The 19,519-nt window shown below is 39.0% G+C and overlaps 2 protein-coding genes across 2 annotated transcripts in view; one reads left to right on the top strand and one right to left on the bottom strand.

Moving 5' to 3' along the window:
- Positions 1–8,466, bottom strand: part of LOC135097912 (uncharacterized) — a 21,278-nt gene extending 12,812 nt beyond the window's left edge. Inside the window, exon 1 of the mRNA XM_064000037.1 lies at positions 8,257–8,466. Within this exon, the coding sequence (XP_063856107.1) occupies positions 8,257–8,466 (210 nt within the window). The remainder of the gene's footprint in view (positions 1–8,256) is intronic.
- Positions 8,467–12,702: 4,236 nt separating this feature from the next.
- Positions 12,703–18,839, top strand: LOC135097910 (zinc finger BED domain-containing protein 5-like). Its single transcript, XM_064000035.1, has 2 exons — positions 12,703–15,578; positions 16,315–18,839. The coding sequence occupies exon 1, from the start codon at positions 13,481–13,483 to the stop codon at positions 14,636–14,638; it is 1,158 nt and encodes a 385-aa protein (XP_063856105.1). The 5' UTR covers positions 12,703–13,480; the 3' UTR covers positions 14,639–15,578; positions 16,315–18,839.
- Positions 18,840–19,519: the final 680 nt, after the last annotated feature.

The following is a 19,519-nucleotide window of genomic DNA, read 5'->3' as shown; positions in this document are numbered from 1 at the left end:
AAAGAGAGAACACAAAAGAAATGGGTCCACAATAAATAAAATTAAAGTTATGTATACAAACATAGATGGATTAGTGTCCAGCCTAAGGGAACTAAGAGATTATTTACATGAAAAGAAACCAGAAGTGGCATGCATTACGGAAACAAAACTAACAAGGGAGCTTAATGTTGAATTTGAAGAAGAAGGATATAACACATGGAGAAGAGACAAAGAATAAGGGAGGAGGAGGAGTGATGATTCTAGTAAGAAAAAACATCTTGATAGAAACAGTGGAATATGGTGAAGGGAGGTCAGAAACATTGAGTGTGGAGATCAAGATCCAAGGACAAGAAAGCAGAAAAATTATTGTTGCATACATGCCTCCAACGACCAACACTTGGGGGACTGATGATTATAAGCACATGCAAAGCGAGTTCATAAAAAGTATAGATGACATGCTAAAGATAAGAAACAAGGTGTTACTAGTAGGAGATTTTAATAGCAAAGAGATAAACTGGGGGGAGATGGAGGTGACAGGGATTGCCAGTACATGGAGTGAAGAATTTTTACAGACTATGATGGTAAACACGATGGATCAGTGGGTGAAAGAAAATACTAGGTACAGAGGGGAAGATGAACCATCGCTACTAGACTTGGTTTTTACAAAAAAGCCAGAAAATGAACCAAGTATAGAATATTTGTGTCCAGTGGGAAAAAGTGATCATGTGAAGATGGAGATAGAGATCAAAGAAGAAGTGCCAAAATTCAATGAGGAATATAAAAATGAGAGAAAAAATTATGCTAAGGCAGACTTTGCAGGGTTAAAGAAATTCTACGGAGAGCTTGATTGGAGTAATTTATTAAGAGGTATGGAGGTGCAGAAGAAATATGAAGTGTTTTTAAGCAAGTTTAGAGAAGGTGTTGAGAGATATGTGCCAAGATATAAGGTAAAAGAAAATAAGAAAGTGTGGTTTAATGCAAAGTGTGCAGAGGCAAAAAAGAAGAAGGAGAGGGCATGGAAAAAAAATGAGGAAACAATGGAATGAGATAAATAGAGAAGAATACAGGACAGCTAGAAATGATTATGTTAAAATAAGAAGAGAAGAAGAAAGAAATTTTGAAAGAGATGTAGTTGGAAAGTGTAAAGAAGAACCCAAACTTTTCTATAGATATGTAAATGGAAAAATAGAGCATAGAGATACCATTACAAAGCTGAAGAAAAATGGAGAAATTTATGAAACCACACAAGAGATGGCCGAGATACTGAATAAAAGCTTCAAGTCTGTATTTACAAGAGAAACTGCCTTTGCATCACTGGGAGATGAGGAACAACAGAAAGGAATAGAAAACATACAAGTGGAAAGAAAAGAAATTAAAAGACTACTGGAAGAGCTAGATACTAGGAAGGCGATGGGACCAGACGAAGTAAATGGATGGATATTGAAAGAATGTAGGGAGGAATTGGAAGAACCAATATAGGAGATAATTAACAGTTCTTTGAAGGAGGGAAAAGTACCAAAGGAATGGAAGAGAGCAAATATAGTACCGTTATACAAAGGAGGTAATAAAATGGAACCACTGAATTACAGACCAGTCTCACTCACGAGTATTGTAAGTAAACTCTGTGAAATAGTCATTAAAAACAGATGGGTGTAATATCTTGAACAAGAAAATATAATAACAGAAAAACAATTCGGTTTCAGGAAAGAGACATCTTGCGTAACAAACTTACTGAGCTTTTATACAAGAGTAATAGATAAACTACAAGAGAGAGATGGTTGGGTTGATGCAGTCTATTTAGATCTGAAAAAAGCTTTTGATACAGTTCCACATAAAAGTCTCATATGGAAACTGGAACATTGAGGAGGGCTAAAAGGAAAAATACTTGAGAGGATGAAGGATTATCTCCAAGGTAGGGAAATGAGTACAGTAATCAGAGATAATAAATCAAGTTGGTGCGAAGTAACAAGCGGAGTACCACAAGGATCTGTGTTGGCACCTAAAATGTTTCAGGTCTATATAAATGATATGACGGTGGGTTTAAATAGCTATATTAACATGTTTGCAGATGATGCAAAATTGATGAAAGTAATAAAGAACCAAGAGGATTGTAAGGAACTACAGAGGGATATTGATAGAATTTATGAATGGAGTAAACGATGGAAATTAGAATTCAATATAAAGAAGTGCCATGTAATGGAGATGGGAAGAAGTAAAAGGAGACCTTCATGGGAGTATAAGATGGGAGGAATCACAATACCAAAGAGCAAAGAAGAAAAAGACTTAGGAGTAATAATTCAAGACACGCTATCACCAGAAAAACACATCAATGGAATATTCGGCTCTACATATAATTTGCTAGCAAATATCAGGGTGGCATTTAATTACCTAGACAAAGAAATGATGAAGAAAATTATAACACACATGATACGCCCCAAACTGGAAAACGCAGCAGTGGTATGGTCTCCACACAAGAAGAAAGATATAAGGAAATTGGAAATGATACAAAGAATAGCTACGAAAATGATACCTGAATTGGAAGACCTAAGTTATGAGGAAAGACTGGAAGAAATTGGATTACCAACACTGCAAGAAAGAAGGGAAAGAGGAGACCTGATAACAATGTTCAAATTAATAAACAACATGGAGAAGATAGACAGAGATGACCTAGTTGTAAAAGTGGAGGAAGAAGATAGACGTACAAGAAGAACATATGGAGAAATTAAAGAAGAGTCATTGTTTGGGAGATATTAAAAAATACAGCTTTCTGCATCAAACGGTTGAAATATGGAATAACTTAAAAGAAGAAGTGGTTGCGGCAAAGAGTGTGCACATGTTTAAAGAGAGATTAGATAAATTCGGGTATGGAGACAGGACTAATTGAGCCTTGGCTCGGACCCTGTACTATACAACTAGGTAAATACACATTATTGCAAGAATGAAGGCTTCATATTTGAGAGAATCCAAGAAAAGTCGAGGATGGTGAGATGCTTGAATGATATAACAAATACAGCTTCCCACAAAGAAATGTTAATATATCTGGAGGAGTAGAGTAGAAAAAGAGGAGATAATAATGGGGACATGAAAAAAAGATTAATTATAAATACAGACACAAATGTGACTCAAACTTTGCATATTACTGCAACTAAATAAAAAAAATAAAAAAAAGAATTCTTGGCAATTATCAGGGAACATATATCATACCAAGAAGACATCACACATTCCTGTACATCCCTACTTACTGCAGTATAAAGTTTCAACCAAATGTATTTTCCTTGCCTTTCAAGATGCCACTTCAAGATGAAAAAATACCCACCATTCATCCACTAATTTATTTAACTATCTCTTTTAATTAACAACAATATTACTCATTATCTTATATTTCTAGAGTTAAGTAAGCAATATGGTGTAGTAGCAATAAGCTCCCATCATGACTTGTGTGGGAATTGCTGAGTGAACTTTACCATTCCCTCCCCCACCAAAGAAAAGATGGTCACATTCCTTAAGGTGGCTCCCTACTACCCGTGAGCCTCTGTGGCTATGGGTATAAAATCCAAAATCCATTAATCATAAGCCACAAAATTCTGACCACCTACTACAACCACAGTCTTTGTCTCCCTGGTGACTACCTTCCTTCCCCTACAACCTTCTCTCATGATCAAATACTGTGCACAACATTCTTATAATATATGATGAAGCTTTCTATCCTTCAGCATGCTACCTTTTGGGGGAAAACTAATAATTCATGTGCACAACATTTTTATAATCTATGATGAAGCTCTCTGTCCTTCAGCCTTTTTAGTGAAGATTTTACTTATTCATTACACACAAGTTAAAGGCCATGATGAAAAATACAAATAAGTACAGAAATACAAGGCATAAATTTAAGAATGCAAGACAAGAATGCATAGGAAATGCACATAATTGAAAACTTTAAGAAGAAATTCCTTTCTTGTCAAGCCCAAGTGAAGACAGAGCAAATAGTAGAGAAAAATATTACCACCACCTTTTGCTTCTGACATTGTCCCACCTCTTCCCAACATGACTGAAATGGCTCCAAATAATGGCTGATGTAAGGACAAAGTGACAGGTGTGAGGAGCAAGGCAGGGTCCTAATGACGCGCTGCCACACACCCACATTGCCCCCTCAGCCCAACCTTCCACACACAGCCTTATCATCATCCTTTCCTCAACACATCCATTGTCTTTCGCATCCCAGAGTAAGCTACACTGAGAGCTTAACCAATGTACCCTGTGTCTGTCAGAAATGGAAAGATAATAGTGGCCAGACACACTCTCTTTCCACAGTCTTACCACCATCCTTTCCTCAACCATCCGTTATCTCTCCCTTCCCCATTCAAACTGCACTGACAACTTAACCAATGTACCCTGCATCTGTCAGAAATGGAATCATTATAATACTAAGTCATATTCTCCTTGCACATCCCTGCTAAGAGGATGGTCTGCACAAGAGATATCTTGATGCCATATAAATAGCATTAACTGTATGATATAATGGTAACTTTATAGGAAAGAGGCAAACAAATCTCTTCCTTGGAAAATCCAACAAAAAAATATTTAATAGTAATTTTTCTTTTAATTTTTGCTTTTGCCTTTTATCTTTGATGCATAAAAATTCAAGACATATAAAAATTATCTTGATATTCATAAGTAATCATATTGCATAACTCAAAAAGCATAGTAACTACATATAAAAATTAATATAGAGCCAAGTACTTCCATAAAATATTTAATATTATTAATAAAAACAAGTCTACTCTTCATAAGCAACCATAAGACCAAAGCACAATAAAGAACCACAATCTGAGCCTCAATACTGCATTTCCAATATAGAATTAAACAAATTGAAATGGAACTAAAATTTACCAAACAGCCCAAGTGCCAGAAAAGATAAGCAGCGACTCCCTCCAGCGTCTGTCATAAACACTCTCATGATTAATGGTGCCTGCCCATCGCTTACCAAATGCCCTAACCCAACCTGCCACTCTCCCCTCCCTCTCCCTTTGCCAGACTCTCTCTCTCTCTCTCTCTCTCAGGACAGCAGCTGCCTCAATATGGGTAATGTATTGAAAGAGGTACATGGTAATCCAGCCACACTGGAAACAATGGTGCATTCCCATTATAGAGAGAAAAGATGTTGATAATGGAAATATGTTTCAATAAATGGCATCCTTTTAATAATCCTCATATTCTTAGCTGGATTAAATCTGTAACTTAGGTTTACAGCTACATCTATTTAAATATCTATCTATCTATCTATCTATCTGTCCAGACCTGACGCCTATTCCTTAGAAACATCCTCTGGAAATAGCAATGGGAGAAGAGCCTTAATGTATTCTCATCCCTGCATTCCTTCCTTTCATGGCCATATCCCCTTTATCCCTTTCCCTCACACTCAAGCACCTTAATTGGTAACTACAACTTAACAACAATCTTGTATATCTCTACTGGAGGTACAATGGTTAAGCATCTCTTTACTAATGACTCCATGTACAGCTAAAGCAATATTACTTGTGATAGCAATAAAAAATGTTAAAAAGAATATATAAGAAAGAACTTGATATAGTATGAAGTTTTTACTATTAAATGTCTCTCATTTTTATTAGATAACATCTGTAGCTTATCACAAACAGCCTGATAAGGGCCAATAGATATGCTGTTGCTGTCCTCCCTTCATCTAGCTGTGTGTAAATGCAATGCAATATTTAGCTTCACTGTACAAGAAAAGGACTCCTCTCCCATTCTGAGTATTTCATCAATGTACTGTAATACTGCACATGGTGAAATGCTGAAGGTCAAGCCAAGTGAGATAAAATAGCCCTGGAGACCTGCTGTGATGGGGGGGGGAGTCCAAGAGTCCATCCTGGCTACAAGTTAATAACCTGCTAACCACTTATCTCAGTGAAGTCAGGTTATCAAACTCACTTTAATCAAGTATTGAACCTCCTGGATTTTTTTTCTGTGACCCCTTTTACAGCGGCCAAATGGAAGTCCTTATTGAAATTCATTATCTAAGAGTCCTTCATTTATCACCTGTCACTCCCTCCAGAAAACCACTTATGCTACACTTAATGTTGGATACGTTTGCTAACTCTAATTCCTTAGCAACATACCTGCCTTATTAATTTCTTGACAAACTATAACTACTCTGTATTTATTATTTTCATTTAATATTAAAGAACAATTAAAAAGAAAATGAATTTATATATCCATACAGTTATGAACCTTACATATAACTATCCCAAGACCCATTTTGTCCATCTATCCATGCTATACTGAGTCTGCATTATTAAAATATTTAGATGTACTAGTTTTTGTTAAATAGCATCACCATTATTCTGTTTTAACAATGCATGGCATCTGTGAACTTATTATAAAAAACATGAACATTTTAAAAACTTGCTATGGAATTTGTGGTGTGGTGGTGGTGGACAAAGGTAACACAAAGGGCCAATCCCTGGATGGGCTAGGCAGCTGCTGCTGCTGTCTCCACCTGAGGAGTGGCAGCTCCTATTGTCACCCACAGCACCCTCCACAATGCCTGTTTATTAACACTACAACACACCACACCCTCTCCACCCCTCAGGATTCACAGCCCTGCACCTTTAATATATAGTACTATATATTTTGTATTATATGTATGTGGCATTACATATCATATGCTAGTGTTGTGTTTTTGAATGCTGAAATCTTTCCTGATACACTGAAGTATTTTCTGTGATAGTAATCTCTCTCTCTCTCTCTCTCTCTCTCTCTCTCAGTTACCACAACAGGTGATACAAGTCTTCAGTGTACACTAATAATTGTGGTCAGCTGCACAAAGGTGATAGTCTCACCTTTGTCCTCAAGCTCATGAAATAATGATAGATGATCCAAGGTTCAAATAATCTCAACATTAATAACCTAACTACCAGCTACATTATCATTTACTGGTAGAGTACTTATTATATGGCCATAGTTTTTTTTTTCTTCCTTTCTTTCCATATTCAAAATTTTTATGTGCATTTCCTTCCTTATACCAGCCAGTGACAAGACAGTAATGAGTCATTGTATAATGAAACTGCTTATCCCACACCACCTGGACACAGCACAGTGAGGGACAGGTAGCAGAGTGAAGCCAGGGACTGAGAGGTGGTGAGAAATAAAGCTGAGATAAACAAGGATGAAAGAACAAAACATATGAACCGTTCTGTATATGAGTTAACAAAGACTCCTGCAATAAGGAGATAAATCACATTCTATTTGATCATATGTACTTATGTATGTACTATGGAGACAAGTTAGAATGGCTCTGTCATTTCTATCACCCTGAGATAAGGCAGATAAGAATCTCCTTTTTATTAAATAAACCACTCATGAACATACTGAACTGAAAAATCAAAATTGGCTCTGTCCTTTCTATCTACCTATATATCAAGTTTAGATCCTCCTTAACATAACCAAAAAAAAGCAACACCATGTTTATAAACATATTTACAATTACACTCACAAACATTCTCCCATATCTTAACTCTGCATCTTAGTCTTAGATAACAAATATATTTTTCCTTCCTATCTATCTCTATATCAGGCTGATGTCTCCCTTAAGGTAGCCATACTTATTTTTACATCCACAAGCATTAATTTCTTCATGTTTTAGCCTGTAAATCTTAGTCTTTCCTAACCTTATTATACTCTGTTTCACCAATGCTGTCACAGTGATTCTGCCAAGAGCAGGTAATTGAACATGGTAACACTGCCACTGACTGATGCTTCCACTCACTGATCAGTTTACACATTCTCTACCGGCATGACGTGCTGGCTAATCCACAGTGACGGGTGATTGATATCTTACAGGTTACCAAGGTTACCAAGGATGACTTAGTGGTGGGGCATATGAAGCAAATGCAATGCTGCTAGAGTGAAGTACAATACTGTTTCCTTATGAGATAACACTGTGCATGAAATTTCATATAATTTTCAAATCAGTACAGTCCCCTCCACTTCCATGTTCATCACTTAGCACTGCCAATGTTGTGAACCACCTGCTTTCACTCATACCTCAGACAAATCTCATCAATCCCTCCATCACCCTCCCTCTTACTCATAACGAGTGGAACGTGTCTTGGATGTAAGTCGAATCAGGTGTAGAGGTTCACAGCAGACAATTCACACACAGGCAATGCTAAGTGATGAACATGGAAGTAGAGGGAACTGTACTTCAAGCTGGCTGAAGTTCTGGCTATTTCACATTCATATAATATATATGGAGATAACTAGGCCTGGGTGTTTCCCAATCTCAAGGATAGGAAGCAACAGAGCCTTGGAGAAGTCACCAGTGAGATTCTTTTCACGTTTATAACTTTTGTTTAAAGCCTTCATTGTAGCGACATGAGTTTCCGAGTGGCAACAATTCATCTCTGGGTCAGAGGATGACCTGAGTGGATCCAGCTTCCTGAGTTTGGTCTCCACAGTACTGGCACCCATTTCTGAATGTGATCGTTCTATGGGATAAATGCTCTCTTAGCCTGCCAAAGGTTTATAAACCCAAGAGAAGGTAGGAACAGTATCCATCATGGAAAGATGATGCCTGACAAGGGAACCAGAGGGGGCTTTGGTTGGTGAACAGAACTTAGCTACATGCATGGGGGCAGCTAACAAATCTGAGAATCCCTGGAGTCCCTCATCTTGGAGTCTCACCTCATTCATGAGTTCTGTCACCACGTCTGCATCATCTTCATCAAAGGTGAGTGATGGAAATCTTCTGAAAGGCCTTTGCCCTTGGGCTAAATGAGCAGGAGTTAATGTGGCTGTGGTGGTGGTGGTAGAAGACACCACAGATATTTGCTTCATTGGGGAAAGAGACATCCATGTCTTGGACTGGGACAATCTGCATTTGATCTTGACTGGAGCACTGCCAACTGGGGTAATGTAAGAATCCTCCTCTATCTTTTTGCCACTTTCAAAGTACCCACTGTCATGAGGTGACGTACCAGAATCATCTGAGATGGAATCCATAGTCTGAGTGTAACATTCTGGAGTGGTATGTGGTGAAAAGATCCTTCTCTTGATCTGATCCTTAATGCAGCATCTCTGTTTGTGCATTCATCACTAATAAACATGACCTCATCACTAATAAACATGACCTCTTCTTTGTTTCACAGATATCCCTCTTACATATGATGCTCTTCACACCATCTGTCCATTTCATTTCTGGTTCTCTTCTCAGCCTTACACCTCACACATCCTCACCACTTAGCCCTGTTCTTCCTCTCAGCATGCCCAAACCATTAGTGATAGGAGGTATAAAGCCCCTCATATTGTTTGGGACTGGAATTGCTTATGGTCCTGATGTCCAAGGCACTGCACTTTATACTTCATGGTAGAAATATTTGTCCCACCTTCAGATATATTTTTCAAGTGTTTTTCTGATGCTCCAAAGGGAAGGCATGTTATTGTCATTACACTTTCTGCTCTACTCAGTCAGCCTATTCTCTTTCCACACAGTTATCCTTCACATTTCATTGTTCACAACTGACTCATTATTCAATCCTTATGTGTTACTCCACACATGCCCTTCAGATATCTCATCTCAGTGACACTCATTTTCCCTCTCCTTGGTTTCCAAATGTCATGTTTCAGTTTCATTAAATATAGTCACCACTAATACCCCATCCTACAAGTTTTCTTTGCATTCATTGTAGGTAAAATACATCCATATATATATATATATATATATATATATACAGTTTTCAGTCTTCCCCACACCTTTCTTGCATCATTCATTCTAATTTTCATTCATGCACATATTCTTCCATCCACAGCAACTTACAAACCTAAGCTGTTTAAAACAGGCTACCTCATATGGTCTTAATCTACAGGAAATGACAGAAACAATAAGACATCACGAGAATGTCATTGTCATGGGAGACATGAATGGACATGTCGGACAGAATAGAGATGGAGTAGAGCACGTCATCGGAGAGTTTAGCATTGGCGAAAGGAACCAGGAGGGAGAAAGAATAATAGATTATTGTGTGATGAATAACATGTCCATTATGAATACTTATTATAAACATCAGGAGAGCCATAAATGGACATGGTATCAGTGGAATGCAGCACAACAAGGATATACTGAGAGGTCAATGATTGACCTGTTTCTCACCAACAAGAAAAACATATTTAAAGATGTTAGGACCATACCATCTGTGTCCTTAGACTCTGACCACAGGTTGGTGGTGGCTAAATTAAAAATTGTAAAACCAAAGGAAAAAGTCAAGAAAAAGCAAAAGAGATTCAAACTGGAAAACCTCAAGGACGAAGAGAAGAAGCAAGCACTGCGGCAACTGGTAACATTACGAAAACCAACCGAACTGGAATTGGAAGTAATGAACATAGAAGAACAATGGAATAAATTCAAGAACATTGTGTATGGGGCAGCTGAGGAGACAGTTGGTATTAAAATCAAATATGGAACCAAAAAGAAAAGTACTGCATGGTGGACTTATGATGTTAAGGAAGCAGTCAAAGAAAAAACAAGATCTTTCAGAAAATGGATGAAAACAAGAAACATTGAAGATAGAGAAGATTACGTAGATAAACGAAACAGTGCAGAAGCAACCAAAAGAGCAGCCAAGGAGGACATGTGGATCAAGATTGGTCAAGATCTAGAGAGAGACGAAAGAAGGAACAAGAAAATTATTGTATAGCATGGCTAAGAACTATAGGAAAGGAAATAACGAATCAACATATGCAATAATGAACAAAACAGGAGAACTACTAACAAAACCACAGGAGATTGAAGAAAGATGGAGAGAATACTTCCAAGAACTTCTAAATGTGGAGGATGTGGAAGTGGATGAAGAGCGGAATCTAGATATACAGGAAGAACAAGGAGAGAACCCAAATGAGATCAGTACAGAGGAAGTGAAGGAGGCACTAAAGATGAGAAGCGGCAAAGCCCCAGGGGACGACGAGCTCCCTATAGAGCTATTTAAAGCTGCTGGGGAAGAATGTGTAGAGTGGATGAGGTACATTTTCAGTAATGCGTGGAAAGAGGAGAAAGTGCCCCATGACTGGCACAAAGCAATAGTATGTCCAATATATAAGAAAGGCAGTAAAACAGATTGTGCAAATTATAGAGGTATATCCCTGTTATCTCATGTTGGAAAATTGTATGAAAGAATAGTTGAGAAAAGATTAAGAACCTGTGTCGAGGAGAAACTAGGAATATGGCAGTATGGTTTCAGGCCCAATAGGAGCACGACAGATCTAGTGTTCACTTTAATTAAAGATGATAATGGAGAAGAGTTGGGAGTGGAGCATTGATAAATATGTGGCTTTTATAGATCTGGAAAAAGCCTTTGATAGAATTAGAAGAGATTGCTTGTGGAGAGTCTTACAACATCAAGACTACGGCATAAACTCTAAACTGATACGAGTAATTAAGAGTATATATAAGAACACGGAGAGCAGAGTCAAGAACAGAGAGCTGGAGAGTGAATGGTTTAGCATTAAGACAGGAGTGAGACAAGGGGGAGTGCTCTATCCTTTGCTATTCATTATATACATGGACAGATGCCTGAAGGAAGTGTGTGTAAGGGAGGATAAAGAGATCACGCTGGCCTATGCAGACGATGTCGCTGTCGTGACAGGAAGCCAACAAGATCTTCAAGAGGCCATGACAAGATGGAATGATGTCTTAAATAGGGAAGGAATGAGAATGAACAAACAAAAAACAGAAATAATGAAAGTTGGCAGAATAAAGGAGGAATGTAATATTTACATAGAAAATGTTAAACTGAAGCAGACCGACAAATTTTGTTGTCTGGGAGTACTTTTCGACGAGGAAAACAGACAGAATATAGAAATTTTAAATAGAATACAGAAGTACAATGCAAATGTCAGTGCATTGTATCCCATACTTAAAGATAAGAATATTCCAACAAAAGCTAAAACCATAATATTTACAACAACACTAAGACCAGTACTTCTATATGGGTCAGAAACTTGGACACTGACAACAAGAACATCTTCACAAATACAAGCAGCAGAAATGAGAGTTCTGAGAATGATCCGAGGTGTGACCAGACTTGATAGAATTAGAAATGAAGAAACCAGAGAGAGATTAGGGATAACATCTGTACTGAAGATAATTGAAAAGAACAAATTGAGATGGTATGGACATGTCCAAAGAATGGAAGATACAAGATACGCAAGGAAGTTTCTGGAATGGGTTCCTCTAGGCAGGAGGCCGGTGGGACGACCCAGGAAGCGATGGATGCAGGGAGTTGAAGAAGCTAATGAACAAAGAGGAAGAAATCTACAAGAAATAACCAGAGATGAGGATTTCATGGATAGAGACCTTTGGAGAAGATTCGTAGAGGCCGGACACTGACAGGCATTGCCTACCTTGCGTCTGGTGAGAAAGGTGAGAAAGAAAAGACAATACATAAACAATACATAATACATAATAAATATAAGTGACACTGTAGTGCATATCTACCTTCAGCCCAAACTAAACAACAACACTATCAGTACAAGATACCTAATTAAATAAAGGATACCTAATTAACACACCGGGTCCAATAGAGGGTACCTAATTAACACACTGGGTCCAATAGAGGGTACCTAATTAACACACTGGGTCCAATAGAGGGTACCTAATTAACACACTGGGTCCAATAGAGGGTACCTAATTAACACACTGGGTCCAATAGAGGGTACCTAATTAACACACTGGGTCCAATAGAGGGTACCTAATTAACACACTGGGTCCAATAGAGGGTACCTAATTAACACACTGGGTCCAATAGAGGGTACCTAATTGACACACCAGGTCCAATAGAGGGTACCTAATTAACACACCTGATCCAATAGAGTAGTGGTTTCCAACCTGTGGGGCGCACCCCCCTAAGGGGGCACGAAGGGCTGCCAGGGGGTGCGTAAGCACTTCATAAAGTGGAAAAATTACTTAGTAGATGATTATATATCAACATTATTGATTTTGATGGAATACATAATTGGTTAAGTATTGAGAAAACATTTCAGATATGAATTATGAAATGTTATTGTCTAAATACAATTATAATTTATTTCAAATGCTACTAAGTAACTAAGGAATTAAACAACTATAAAAGATAGAGAGAGAAACGTGCTGTAAATATAAATATTGTAATGATTACCAGAAACAACGCATCGTTTGTATGGTTCCCATTCGGTTCACGTCTCGGACACGTCAGTACTCCAGCTTTGGGAGTTGGCTGTGTGGCCACACCGCCACAGTAGTATGAGGGTGCGGTGGTAAGACGGTAGCTCTGTGACCGTTCTGGACGTAACAAGTGCCTCATAAATATAACTGTTAATTGCAAAATTACAAAGCTAAGGAATAGTTTTGAGCGTGTGCATTTGTTTATTTCACTAAAATTTTGAAATATGGAAAAGTATTTGATTAAAGGCAAAAGGAAAGCAACTGAAAGTGAACCTCACTCCAATAAATGTGATGAAAGTAGCAAGCATACGAAAACCAGAAAGTATGACAACAGCTATCTCGCTTGGATTTACATCTACGGTTGTTAGTGGAACGGAGAGACCTCAATGTGTGTTGTGTTTAAATATTTTGGCCATGGACAGCATGAAACCAAGCAAATTGAAGCGCCACCTTGAAACACAGCATCCTGAACATGTTGGCAAATCTCTGGAATTTTTTAAAAGGAGACTTGATGAATTTAATAAACAGAGGCGGGCTTTCATGAAGACATCTACCACAGCTGCAAGTGCTTTGCTTGCTTCTTATAAAGTTTCCTACATAATTGCAAGATGCAAAAAAGCTCACAACATAGCAGAAACCTGGGTATTACCCGCTGCTATTGACATGGTGGAAATAATGCTCGATGAACAAAGTGCCAACAAGTTACGCAGCATTCCTCTTGCAGATAATACAGTTGGCAGAAGAATTTCAGACATTAGTGATGATTTATGTGATCAGTTGACAGATGTACTTAAATATTCGCATTTTGGGTTGCAAATAGATGAGGCTACTGATGTAGTGAAAGATGCTCATTTAATAACTTATGTGTGCTATATATCTGCCAATGAAATTAAGGAAGATCTGTTGTTTTGTAAACCTATTGTTGGTAGAGCCACAGCTGTAAAAGTGTTCAACATGATTGACAATTTTTTCAATGAACATGGAATAAGCTGGGAAAATTGTGTTGGACTGTGCACTGATGGAGCCCAGTCAATGGCAGGACGACATGCTGGACTGCAAGCTTTGGTGAGGGAAAAGGCTCCACACACTTCATGGACGCACTGCATGCTTCATAGACAGGCACTTGCATCAGGCAGTATGAATGAAGAGTTAGGTAATTTGCTCAAAGATGTTGTCAGGGTTGTAAATTACATAAAGAACAGTCCATTGAAAGGAAGACTGCACAGTTATGTAAAGATTTTGGTGCTGAACACACTGCTCTACTGTATTACTGTGAATCACGCTGGCTATCCCGTGGAAAAGTACTCCATAGAGTGTATGAACTTAGAAATGAAATTGCTACATTCATTTGTGAAAATAAAAACAAAAATGGAGACTTTTTCACAGATGATTATTTCATTAAAAAACTTGCTTACATGGTTGATATCTTTGAGAAACTTAACCAACTGAATCAGTCTATGCAGGGGCTCCACATGAATATTTTCGCACAGAGTGACAAAATACGTGCATTTATGAAGAAAATTGAGTTATGGAAAAGGAATGTAGAAAATAACAGTTTTGACATGTTACCAAACTTGCAAGAGTTTCTCAAACATACTAGCGTACTAGGTGGAAATGAATTGTTTGCTGAGCACTCTCCTGGGGAAGTGCTCATTTTACTTTAAAGATGTAGACACAAGTGATTACGAATGGATAAGAAACCCATTTGGTGATAACTCTACAAGCACACTGTCTACAGCTGACCAGGAGCAACTTATTGATTTGTCATGTGACGGTTCGCTGAAACTTGTGTTTGATGCAGGACCTTTGGAAAAATTTTGGTACCCTTCCTTGTCAACTAAGGCCATTGGCATTTTATTACGTTTTGTGACATCATACTTGTGTGAATCAGGATTTAGTTCAGTTGCTGTCCTCAAAACAAAATACCGTTCTCGCTCAGTAATAGAAAAGGAATTATGGGTCTCAGTTTCATCACATTCTCCGAGATTTGAGAAACTCTGCTCAGAGAAGCAAGCGCAACCATCACACTAGTAAAGGTAAGCCTATACATTCAGTCATACATAATTATGTATTGTATAATTTTTTTTTATCGCTGATTTGTGCCGACTATGACAGTAAATAGCAGTATTTAAACCAGAGTGGAGGGGGCGCAGGGAACTTGTCATTTAACGAAGGGGGGGCGAGAATTCAAAAAGGTTGGAAACCACTGCAATAGAGGGTACCTAATTAACACACCTGGTCTAAGTCAAAGCCTTACCACACCTGTACTATCCTCAGGTGCAGCCAGCAAGGAGGCAAGCGGCTCATCTGTCAGTGTGCGCCTACCATACTCACAGCCACACCAACGGAGGGCCAACGACACCCAAGTCTAGCCGCAGGAACAAATGTAGTAGGTGGTGTGGCTGGGAGGTGCAGCTGAGAGTGGTGGTGTGACGAGTGTGGAGGCTTAAGGCTTATAGGTGATGTAAGAGATTAGCTAAGATGTGGCTGGTGCAAAATAGTGTTGAGGTGGTAGGTGGTGTGGCTGGGTGGTGTTGCCAGGGTGGGGGGGGAGGGGTGATGCTGTGGCAGGGAGTGATGGCATGGTAATGGAGTGCTGTGATGGAGTGTTAAGCAAAAGTGCACTCATGTTTATTCATTGACTAAAGGTGATGCTGGGAATGTGGGAGGAGGACCCCTTAGGGAACAGTAAGAGAGAGAGAGAGAGAGAGAGAGAGAGAGAGAGAGAGAGAGAGAGAGAGAGAGATAATGTAAAATTATTTGTCATTTCCTGTGATTTCTTGTGATTTATGACTGCAAAATTTACACCTAAGAATTATAAAAAAGGAAAATCATGAATCTTGAGAAATGCATTGAAAAGGAAAAAAATTACAGATTACAGTTCATTGCAGTGCAGAAGTTTTGATGTATAAATATTTCTGAACATTCAACAATTATCTTCAAATATTTTCTTAATATTTTATATAATGTTTGATGACGTATGACCCTTGCTGTGGTGCCTTGAAAGCAATTAGTCAATTCACTCGTTCATAAATTGCAACCCATCTTTTTTTACTGTGCCACTTTTCACTATATAGAGGACAGACAGCCATCACCACCACACATCTGCTCCTTTCTCCCTGCAGGTGTGGTGACAAGTAGTGAGGTCACCACTGAATCTGACACACCTGCTGAGCCTGACCTGGTGTCTTTCTGTGCTACCCTGGGCAACAACCGAGCCCTGATAGTCCCTACCCTCTTCAAGCCAGGTCAGTCATGGTCAGGGGAAGCTCAAATATTTCAGAACAGTGCAGGGATTATCTCCAACACAAATGGAGACCTGCAAAATGTACCTGTCTCCCTCTATATACCAGACAAGCAATCCCTCATAGGGTGGCCCAGGCAAAGGACTATACTCTCATACACGCATCATTCATACTCTTAGTTCTGTCACCTCCTGGTGGTTAGCAGTCATCTCGTAGACCACTCTGCTACACCCCAGGAACTTAGGCATAGCACATCAGGTCATATACTTGGAAAATAAAGTGAAAATACTTGCTCCTGACAAGCTTACAAAACCAATAGTGCACTTGTGAACTCCTCCTAAACTAAGGAGATAAAACACTGTTATATTAGGTGCCTAAGATTGAAAAGTAGATAGACTAAAGCACTTACTGTTTTGTGCCAGTTAGTGTGGAGTTAACACTTGGAGATTGAGAAAAGTACAAGGGGAAGAGACAGTTCACTTCTTAGCCTGGTCTGAGTGTACCATTGTTTGAGGCAGGTGTTAGGCTGGCATGTATATGGATGGACAGGAGAGACAAAGCAGCAGGAATATGGCTAGATTTAAAAACCGTGAGGATTAAGATTGTTTTCAAATTGAGTGGTAATTGAATGATAATGAGGTTGTTAATGCCAAGTAAATAGTGAGTTTCAAAAGATTACACATATTTATGAACCAGGGTGATTGATCAAAATAGGTAGGCATGTTCAGGGACTGACTGCCCTATGTAGGGCTGATGGCTTCTTGCAGCTTTTGTTGTTTTTGTGCTCTTATGTTCTTATAAGGGAATAAAGTCTTAATGAGTAATGATGGAAGAAAAAGACAAGGTTAGTCATCAGGACCAATAAACTGGCATTGGCACTGGTGGCTCTTGGTTTGCATAAGTTGTTTTACATTAATTAGTTTAATGTGACTTAAAATATAATAAATTAAGCCCTTTCACTGCATTAAGCAACAATTTGCAGCATTAAGAAGTATGTATGAAATCTTTATAAGCATGTGCAAAAAAGAAGAGCATGAAAAAGAATAGATTTTGCAATTTTTGGTGGTGTAGTGTAGTGTTTGGGGTAGATCAGCAACAGACATGCCAGAGTGCTGAGTGACTGAGGAAAGATTTGACAGACAGCAGGAAAAGGGTTCATTGAATTTACGTGATCTTTTCACCTCGGCACGACCCGTCGCTGTGCTTACATAAATATTAAGGAAATTTGTTTCCTTTTTTTCTGCATTTTTGTTGTTTCAGCTTTTACATTTAAGGTTGGGGTTAATAAACAAAGATAAACTATATGAATTAGCATTATTCATTTATAGGTTAGGTTAGGTAAGGTTATCACAGTGAAAGGGTTAAAAGAAATCCATCCATCCATACATATGTTCCCTTATTTACCCATATGTTTGCACCCCAAGCTGACTAACCACCACCCTGCCCACCAGACGGGGACTACCAAACTGTGGCTGACATGGTGGGTGGCAGTCACTCCATTACAGAGTCAACTACTAGTCACGAGGAAAGTTTGGACGAGGCCAGAAGTGCGTCATCCCACTGCAGGTCACGGGGACAGGAACTGCAGGCCAGGCAGGGTCACCGTCCCTCCCACGGCGACCCGGATTATAGCTATGCTCACCCTGTGAAGAAGCAGTACCTTCCCCCACCCCTCCACTGTCCTCCACTGACAGCAACAGGTGTATGAGTTAGTGATAGTGAGGTCACTGACAGACAGACTCGCCAAATTGTTCATTAGTAAAAGTTCCATGGCCACTAAGTTTGTAATCTGCTTCTGTGTTTGTATCTTTCCAGCCTTTTTATTCATTGATGTACACTTTTGCCTTTCACTGCTTCCTCCTGTAATCCATTCTATATCTTTATATATTTACATGGAAAGATATGTTTGCATTATTTGGACATTCTCTCTCTCTCTCTCTCTCTCTCTCTCTCTAATATTGAGGTTCATCTCTTGTCCATAACAAAAGGGCATTTCTGTCTGGTTCCTCAGGTTGGTTGACTAACCCTAAAGCTGCAGGGGTTTTCACACATTTCTCCATTCCATATGTCTCTACTCCTTTGTGGAAAGATGTGTGTTATTTAGGAAGCTCTCTTCTGTCCAAGTTTCTTTTCATCTTTATCATCATGTGTCAAGTCATCCAGTTCTGGCACTATCTTAGTGGCTGTTCTTTGAATTCTTTCCAATCTCTACATGAAACATCACCGAATTAATTAAGCTTAGCAGAAATTATGTGATGTGCCCTACTGATGCTGGTGTGAAGGCGAGGTGTTTGTAGTGAGCCGTGTGATGCCTTCCCCAGTGCTGAATATGGAGAGAGCAGCCAGGCGACACCATACACTGGAGTTTTCTGAGGAGGAGTGCGACCACCCCTCCATCAAGCAAGGTTAGTGTATGGGACAGCCTGTACAGTGTGGATGGATGGATGGATATTGGGATGCATGTACAGGTGGGATATACTGTATGTTCATGTGTGGTTCAAATTCACAAATAGTATTAAGAAATTGATAGATGCTCTCACACACTGGTTGGTCTACAGTATGTACAAAATATTGTCAGCTGCAAGACCTTCTTTTTTGGCCATTTCCTTACAGTTAGGGGTTGGCACCATGTACAAGTTTCTGTCCCTTGCATCTTCCTCAGTGCCTCCCATCCTTTGTAGCTCTGCCACGTTTCCATACCTCCATTTCACTGTCTTTCCCTCCATCTTCTTCCCTTGACTGTCTTTTTTCAAGCTCTTTCAATCAGGTCCTGGTCTTCTCTTCTTACTGTATGTTCATGCATGCTTCAAATTCACAGCATGATAGCCACAAGCATGGTAACACTAGTGGTGACTGATGCTCTCACTCCCTGATTGGTGGACAGTAATTGCAAGATATTGTTAACTGCAAGACCACAGGTGAATGAAAACAATTCAGATGAAGAGAACAAAACCATTATATTACTTATAGAGAAACTAGGAATGGACTGGCTTCTTCCTTCTTACACCTTTCCCAAGACATGAAGGAGACAGATCAGCAAGTTCCATGAGTGTCTGTGGCTTTGAATTATTTCATTCCTCCCTGA

This window comes from Scylla paramamosain, unplaced genomic scaffold (genome assembly GCF_035594125.1).
Source record: "Scylla paramamosain isolate STU-SP2022 unplaced genomic scaffold, ASM3559412v1 Contig36, whole genome shotgun sequence".
NCBI classification, from domain to species: domain Eukaryota; kingdom Metazoa; phylum Arthropoda; class Malacostraca; order Decapoda; family Portunidae; genus Scylla; species Scylla paramamosain.
The sequence above is the reverse complement of the archived record's forward strand: the minus strand, read 5'-3'. Positions and strand labels throughout refer to the sequence as shown.